Here is an 8,673-nt window from a genome sequence, read left to right on the forward strand (position 1 = left end):
AAACATGGGTTTTTAGTTCAGTGCTCAGTATTGCTGACCTCGGAATACTACACTGTGTAAGAAGACTTAGTGATAGCCAGGCAGTAGTAGCGCAAGCCTTTAATCCCAGCACTTGGGAGGCAGAGGCAGGCAGATTTCTGAGTTCAAGCTCAGCCTGGTCTACAAAGTGAGTTCCAGGACAGCCAGGGCTACACAGAGAAACCCTGTCTCGGAGAAGAAAAAAAAAAAGAAGACTTAGTGATAAATTAGTCACTCAAAGGTAGCAAGTTTTGTTTGTGTTTTTAAAGATCTTTTGCATTTATTTATTGTGTGTGCAGTGGGAAGACTTAGGATTCAGACTTGGGACAAACAGCTGAGGTGCATGTTTTACAAACCAAAATGGACTTCATCTCCAGGTTCTCCCATTCTTCCAGCATCTCTTAGTCCCTACCTTGCACCTTGCATACCCACCTGACTCTCTCTCCCTCTTTGCATTCTCTCTCTCTCTCTCTCTCCCTCTCTTCATTCTCATTTATTCTCTCTCTCTCTCTCTCCCCCAGCACATGCACACTCTTTCTCTTTCTTTCCCCCCTCCCCTCTGTCTTCCTCCCCATGTCGACTTCCCTGGCCTCCTTCCTTGGGACCGGTGAACCGACCCAAGAGCGGCTTCCCCATAAACCTGCCTCTGAGTACTTCAATTTGGCTTGAATTGGCTCGTTTCACCAGCGGAGAATAACTTACCAGGATGCACGTGTGCCACAGCACACTTGTGGAAGTCAGAGAACGATTTAGGGGAGTTAATTCTCTTCTCCTAGCATTTGGGTTTTGGGAATGAAACTCTGATCATCAGATTTGGTGGCAAGTGATTTTGCCTGGTGAGCATTCATGCTAGGTAAACACGCTCCTATAGAGCAATATCCCTAACTGAAAGAGGAAATTGTTTAATTTACTTGTTATCGTGTTTCCAGGAAGGGCTCTTGTATGCCAGGTTGGACTCCAATTCACTCTGTAGCTAAGGATGACCTTGACTCATCTTCCAGCCCTGGTGAGTGCTAGAGTTAAACAGGTATGAACCACAGAAATTTGTTTTGATACTTTTTTAATCGTTAAATTCAAATAAGTGTATTTATTTTCTTTTTAAAGATTTCCCCTGATAAAACTCTTATAATTTCAGGAATACTGTGTATGTGTGTGTGTGTAATCTGGGCACAAGACCAATTTCTAAAGATGCTTGATATCTTAACCAAAGTTACCAGCGCAGCGCATATTCAGCGTCATCTCTGAGGTATTAAGAGTACAACCAGCCGGGCGTGGTGGCGCACGCCTTTAATCCCAGCACTCGGGAGGCAGAGGCAGGCGGATTTCTGAGTTCGAGGCCAGCCTGGTCTACAAAGTGAGTGCCAGGACAGTCAGGGCTACACAGAGAAACCCTGTCTCAAAAAACACAACCAAACCATTCATAAATTTGTGTTTGGGGCCATGCTTAAACTATTCCTCTGGAACTCTCTCTCCTGTGCGTAGATGTGATCAAAAAGGTCCAGGGATCTACTTGCATCTCTGCTTTTCGTGTGGTAATGTGTTGCTAAGGGTGCACATTTTATTTCGGCTCTTAAAATTAATCTATCAATCATCTACAACTACTGTGAGTGTGTCTTATTTTTTAGTAAACTGGAACGGAGACATATGGTTTAAATCGTTGCTTTTCCTTGGGAGAGGAAATTCCGTATCTCCCTGCATTTGTTAGCGTATCTATTTTCTATTTAATTCAGTTGAATCCTTCAGCTTCTGGCGGTTACGCGGCTGTCCCGCCCCCATCCATTGGCTGCCTCGGGCAGGCGCGCTCTTGATTGGCTGCCGCTCGCCAAGCCCCCGCCGTCCCTCAGAGTTGGCGGGAAACCGGCGGTTGCGCAGCATGGCGGCTGCGGCGTCCGAGTCGCTGTCCTCGGGTGGTCCCGGGGCCGTGAGGCTGCCGCGCTCGCCGCCACTCAAGGTACTGGCAGGACAGCTGCGGCGGCACGCAGAGGGTGGCCCGGGCGCGTGGCGGCTGTCGCGGGCGGCGGTGGGCCGCGCTCCGCTGGAGCTGGTGGCCGTGTGGATGCAGGGTACCGTGCTGGCGGCGGAAGGCGGCCAGGCCCGGCTGCGCGACCCGAGCGGAACCTTCTCTGTGCGCGGCCTGGAGCGCGTACCACGCGGCCGGCCCTGCCTGCTCCCAGGTAACGTGGGCGGGACCGGCTCTGCAGGTCCTCCCCGGGGCGGGGCGGGGCGGGGCGGGGCGGTCCCACCTCCAGGCTCTATCCCTCCTTCCTGGCCCAGCCCCTGTCAAGTGACTCCCCACCCATCCTCTTGGATGACAGCAACACCTGTCCCCGCATTCCAAGTTGTAGGTTCCAGCCGGGCATGGAGGTACACATCTTCCATCCCAATACTAGGAGTCTGAGGCAGGAGGATGGCAACGTTCAAAGCCTGACTGAGCTACGAAGTGAGTTTAAGGCCAACGTAGGCAACTCAGTGAGAGCCTGTTTCAGAACAAAAAGTAAAGAGGGCCTGGGGTGGGAGCACTTCCCAACATTGATGAGTCGTTGGATTTAACCCAGACAGCGAGAATAGTAAACAAGTAAAATCTATTAAAATGCCTGTAGGTTCCCGAGGCTATCCCAGCCTTCCCAGTTTTGAGCCTTGGAATTCTGTGTCACAGCTCTCTCCCTGTAGATGTTTTTCATTTTTCCCCGTATGTTTTGAAAATAATTTCTCAGGAAGTGTCTGCTTGTCTCTCTCTCTCTCTCTCTCTCTCTCTCTCTCTCTCTGTGTGTGTGTGTGTGTGTGTTTTTAGGCAGTGTCTAGCCTAGACTGACCTAAAATTCCTTGTGTAGCTTGGACACCCAGGCTTCCTGCTTCCATCTCCTGAGTGCTAGGATTCTAGGCATATGCCACTCCATCCACTCCATCTAGTTCATACGCTGCTGGGAATCAAACTGGGGGCTTTGTGCATGCTACGCAAGCAATCCCAGCCTAAGTCTGTACTTTTTTTTTTTTTTTTTTTTTTTTGAGACAAGGTTTCTCTGTATAGCCCTGGCTGTCCTGGAACTCACTTTGTAGACCAGGCTGACCTCGAACTCAGAAANAGCCCTGGCTGTCCTGGAACTCACTTTGTAGACCAGGCTGACCTCGAACTCAGAAATCCACCTGCCTCTGCCTCCCGAGTGCTGGGATTAAAGGCATGCGCCACCAATGCCCGGCAGGTTTTCTGATTCTTGAGAGTTGTTTCTAATACCTAAGGAGATGCCGATATTGCAGAGTTTGAGGCTGCCCTTTGAGCTACTGCAGTTCTTACTGTGGTTCTGATGGCTTGACTCTAGCATCTGGTCCAATGCCTGGCACTTGTGTGTTCTGAGAAGCAGATGTTCTGAGACAGGCATCAGGTACCTGGAGCCTCATCTCATTAGGAAGGCTGTCAGGTAAACACATATCATACGCAGGGCCTCGTGAACTGCGTGGTTGCACCTGTGACCCAGATAGACAAGGCCTGCCTATACTTGACTCTGCAGCTTCAACACAGGCTTCAGGAGACTTCTAAAGGAAGCCTACAGATTCAGCAGGCCTGCCTTTCCATGGCTTCCTTCTCTGTAAAATCAGCCCTGCCTCTCTAAAGAATGCTTCCTGCTCAGAAAGTCTTGAATTCTGTCTAGAGGCAGAGTCAGGGTCTCTGACCTAGGCTATTCTTTTTTTATTTTATTTTTTTCCAAGACAGGGTTTCTCTGTGTAACCCTGGCTGTCCTGGAACTCACTCTGTAAACCAGGCTGGCCTCAAACTCAGAAATCCGCCTGCCTCTGCCTCCCAAATGTTTTACATTTTGACATGTCTACAAAAAAATCCTGATGTATGAAATGTATATGCAGTTTGAAATCAGCATCTACAAAGTGAAGTTTTATTGGCCTGAAATGCTTTTGTAATTTGCAAAAGGTTAGGGTCACTGTACTGACATGGTTTAGCAGTTGTGACAGCGATCGATCCTGTGACCCCCAAAAGCCTGAGTTCTGTAGTCTGCTCCCTTACAGAAAAAGTTGACTGCCCTTGATCTTAGCTTTGACTTTGCTTAAATTCCATGTTGTTTGGTGTCCCAGCCCAGGCAATGTCCCTTGAAGACAGCTTTGAACAGTGTCTCAAGCCTAGTACCAACACTGGAATAAGCCTGCCATCTAGCAGATGTCCCTGGGTTGGACTGAAGCTACTGGCCTCACCCTCTAGCCTGTATGCCCAGGGCCAGGGCCAGGGCCTGTGCTGTTTCTTCTTGCTCATGAATCATCTCAGGTGCAGCCAGGGATGTCCACAAGGCACCGTTGTAGACGTGAGCCCGGGGTGCATGTGCACGGGGTGATGACAGCACTTTTTCTTGAGTGTTGCTCATGGTGCCTGCCTCAGTGTTAGTCAGGTAGAAAGCAAAATCCTACTATGTGCTGCCACTGCTGGCCTCAGGAAACCTGGACCCAAACCACAGAGCATAAAGAGACTTTTTCATTCATCTAGCTTGTTGGTTCATCTGGTATTTATTTGGGGACAGTAGATAGAGAAATAGGCACAGGAGAAGGATACATGTTCAAGGCTCAAGGAGGTCAGGGAAGGCTTCCTGGAGGAGACAGCCCTGAAGGCTGTCTTGTAGTTATCTGTAGGAACTAACTCTCTTGGGAACTCTTGACATCCTGTGTCTGTGTATGGTGGTGGATTGTCTAGCTCCTTGAACAGCATGGGCAAAGGCCAGGAGGTGGGGAACAGAGCACCATGGGCAGTATTGAAAGGCTGAGTTTGGGAAGGACCTGCCCACACTGAGTGATCTCGATGGCTGCTGGCCTGCTGCTGCCCTGCCCCTGCCCTGTCTCTAGGGCATCCAGCAGTTCCTCTCCAGGCTCTGAAGATACAGGTGAAGTTGGTGACTCTGCCCTCTAGATCTCATTCTGCAGAGGGCTCAGTGTAGCTTAGGCTGTGCTGCTATGGGGGAGGCTCTTAGGCAGAAGGAGCTGCTGTCATTGGTTGGGAGGAGACAGTCAGGCCAGAGCAGTCCCTATAGGAGCCGGTGAAGGCTTGATCTCAGGCAGGGTCCTGTGGGGAAGGAGAAATGGAGAACACCACAGACAGCTGCCTGGAGGGGAATACAGGTGGGAGGGCTCAGTGTGTCAGCAGGAAGTGTCTCCTGCCTCCAAGCTCCCTAGAGCAGTTCTGTTAGCCTCCTCACCTGGTCTTCAGCCCTGTAACTCTAAAGGTTTTGTTTTCACCAGTTGGGGCCACATCCAGAGGACAGCCAATATGGGACCTGGAGTTAGGTCCAGAGATCCCCATGTGAACCCTGACTCCTTTCAGTTGACGCTCTGGCCTTGTGTGCAAGCTCGTTCGTGCTGGTGGAATGAGCCGGGCGTGTAGGGCACTGGCTGCATGCCTTTCCTGCTGTGACAAGGGACTTTCTACACAATTGCATTTTGTGTGGTTTATGACTAGCCAAGTTGCGCTTTCAAGGAGAGGCACTTCCCCTGGGGAATGGGAAGTTGTGGTTAATAATATGTCAGACTATCCTAGTGGCAGTCTTTTCTTCTGTTGATTTCCTTGTGTGCCCAGTGTTGCTTGGGATAAAGTTTGAGGTGGCAGGGACTGGAACAACAGCACAGTGTGTTGTGGGTGGTGGTGGTGGTGGGTTGGCAGCGAGGAGGGAAAATTGGATTTACATTTTCGGCTGTCAGGAAGTGACTTTGCAGGAGTGCCTGACTTGTGAACAGAGACCAGTCTCTTACTCTTGTGTTGAGCAATGAACGGGGCTGAGAGCAAGCTTGGGTTTTCTGCCCCCGCCTGGGGCACTGCGACTAATTATAACTCAATGGGATCCTGAGTTGCTTGCGTTCCTGGAGCCTGACTTCAGAGTGAGCCTGCCTATTGTGTTTGGCATATGAAAAGCAGATGCCAACAAGTTTCAGGCATCACCCTCCAGGTTAACCGCTAATCTCATTGTTGATCTATGCATCTGTTTTGATCCTTGACTGCCTTTGTTTTGGTGTCTACTGTCAGGATTATGTTAATGCGCGCATCATCTTGTGGGGGGTGAGCTCGCACATGCCTGTGTATTAGAGGCCAGAAGTCACATCAAATGATTGGTCTCTATTTTTTGAAACAGGGTCTTTTACTAAACCAGAAGCTCAGTGGCTGGGCTAGGATGCTTGGGCATAGAGCCCCAAGGATCGTCCTGTCTTCCTTTCGTTAACACTGATCACATACATATGCGTACCACCCTGCCATGCTTTTTCTGCATGGATGCTGGGCCTCTGAACTCAGGTCCACAAGCTTTGGCAAGCCCTTTACCAACCAGGCCTGAGCTTTGCCTCCAAGCTTCATCTCCCCAGCCCTAGACAAGGTTTCTGTCTCGAGCTTCCTTCTCTGATAAAGGCCCGAGGTCGGGGTCTCTGTTGGTTTTCCGAACCACCTGTCTTGTTGGTATGAACATCATCACGTCCTTCTCTTCTCTTCCCAGGAAAATATGTGATGGTGATGGGGGTGGTTCAGGCCTGCAGTCCTGAGCCCTGCCTGCAGGCCGTGAAGATGACGGATCTTTCTGACAATCCTGTCCACGAAAGCATGTGGGAGCTGGAGGTGGAAGACTTGCACAGGAGCATTCCTTAGCGCTGGGACCCTCTAAGAACAGTTTACCCCCATATGGGTCTCGGGAACATCACAAAAGTTTCTTGAAGAGATTCGGGCTTTGGTTGAGCCAGCCATCTGGACCCTGGGAGCTGGATCCTCAGTTGTCTAAGCCACTCCTCCCTGCCTCCCTGCTGCTGCTGCTGCTAAGCATATGCCCCCCTTTGTCACTTACGTGAGTGTGTGTGTGTGTGTGTGTGTGTGTGTGTGTGTGCATGTGTGTGTTCCTTTCTCTTGCTGAAGCTCATAGAAAGCTCATGTTGTCATTTCCTGGTTCTTCAAACGATAACACTTTCTCCTTGACCATACCTCTGAATTTCAGTTGTTGCCAGTGGATTAAAATTACAGACGTGAGGACAGAATGGCGTAGTGACCTGCCTCCCATCACCAGCTATTGCCAACTTGTAGGGGCAGGTACCAGCCCCTTGCTGACAGCTTGCTCTCACATTCGGTGTGCTCCTTCCTCATTCTGAAGCTGAGGCCAGCTGTTGAGAATGGTGGGAATTCTCACAATTCTCTGTTGAACTTAAAAATCCAACATGGACACAGACTTTTCAAGCACTTCTGCTTCAAAACTGTTGTGGAGGGACATCCAAAGTGGAACAGCCTGTAGGCTTAGAGTCCTGACCTCCTTTTTGTATGAAACGCCTTTCTGTTGGGGTTGTATCCCTGTTGGGTTTGGCTTTCTCCTGACAACCCAGCCTAGATTCCTATTTGGATGGCAAAGACCCAGCAGTCCATCTTATGTTACAGTCTTGCTGTAGGACTCTTCCTAGTAACATTTTTGTTTTGTTTTGTTTTGTTTTGTTTTTTTTTCGAGACAGGGTTTCTCTGTATAGCCCTGGCTGTCCTGGAACTCACTTAGTAGACCAGGCTGGCCTCGAACCTAGAAATCCGCCTGCCTCTGCCTCCCGAGTGCTGGGATTAAAGGTGTGCGCCACCACGCCCGGCCCTAGTAACATTTCTTTTTTTTTTTTTTTTTAAAGATTTATTTATTTATTATATGTAAGTACACTGTAGCTGTCTTCAGACACTCCAGAAGAGGGCGCCAGATCTCGTTACGGATGGTTGTGAGCCACCATGTGGTTGCTGGGATTTGAACTCTGGACCTTTGGAAGAGCAGTCGGGTGCTCTTACCCACTGAGCCATCTCACCAGCCCCCTCCTAGTAACATTTCTGTATGGTGTAGTTTTTTAAAAGTAAGCCCTACTATCTGTTTGTCTTAAAGACTGGGTCTTTCTTATATAGCTCAGGTAGTCTCCGGCTCATGCCCCTCCCTCCCCTCCCCTCCCCTCCAGCCTGTTGAGATTAGGGGTGTGCACTACTGCCTCTGCAGTGCTGGAGATGGAGCCCAGGGCTTCCTGCAAGCTAAGCAAACACTGTATTACTGAGCCACGTTTCCAGCCTAAAATGTTGATTTATTAAGACAGTTTTAGGTTTTTGGAAAGAATGAACAGAAAGTGTTTCCATAGCACCATTGAAGCGGAGGCTGTGTATGTGTTAAGCAAACACATGAGCTAGATAATGAGCTAGAGCCCCAGCTCTTGTGTCTTCAAGGCTAGCCAGATGTGGCAGGCCTCCTGCCTCAGCCTCCAGAGTGTGGCCCACACCTCACACTTGGCCCCCACGCCCAGCCTCACCTGGATTGCCATGAGCATCAGGTGGTACTTGTCACCAGAAAAGCTAAGGAGTCACCTGGCAGGAGATGGACGTCGAGGGACGAGAGAGGATGAGGACTGAGGTGATCTAGACCTGCCTCCTTCCTGCCCTCCACCCCTAGAAAAAGCATCGAGGCCTTGAGCCCAGTTTGTAGCTCAGGCCAACCTCAGATTTCCCATCTTCCCGCCTCTGGTTAACTGGCATTGCAGGCCTGCTCCTCCAGCCTGCTTACATGGACGCCTTTAAAAAAAAGATTTTTTTCTTTAGTTATGTGTTCGTGGGGTGCTTTGGAGCCCAGGAGAGAGTGTTGATAAATAAACTTTATCATTTACCAGCCCCATGCCAGGCAGCTCACAGCT

The 8,673-nt window shown here is 49.9% G+C and overlaps 1 protein-coding gene across 1 annotated transcript; it reads left to right on the forward strand.

Annotated features, from left to right (window-relative positions):
* Window positions 1-1,891: 1,891 nt before the first annotated feature.
* On the forward strand, window positions 1,892-6,783 carry Rmi2 (RecQ mediated genome instability 2). The gene is made up of 2 exons (XM_021184376.1): window positions 1,892-2,192; window positions 6,489-6,783. Exons 1-2 carry the CDS (start codon window positions 1,892-1,894, stop codon window positions 6,635-6,637), a joined length of 450 nt encoding a protein of 149 aa, XP_021040035.1. The 3' UTR covers window positions 6,638-6,783.
* The last annotated feature ends 1,890 nt before the right edge of the window (window positions 6,784-8,673 follow it).

The sequence above is a fragment of the Mus caroli genome, chromosome 16 (assembly GCF_900094665.2).
Source record: "Mus caroli chromosome 16, CAROLI_EIJ_v1.1, whole genome shotgun sequence".
NCBI classification, from domain to species: Eukaryota; Metazoa; Chordata; class Mammalia; order Rodentia; family Muridae; genus Mus; species Mus caroli.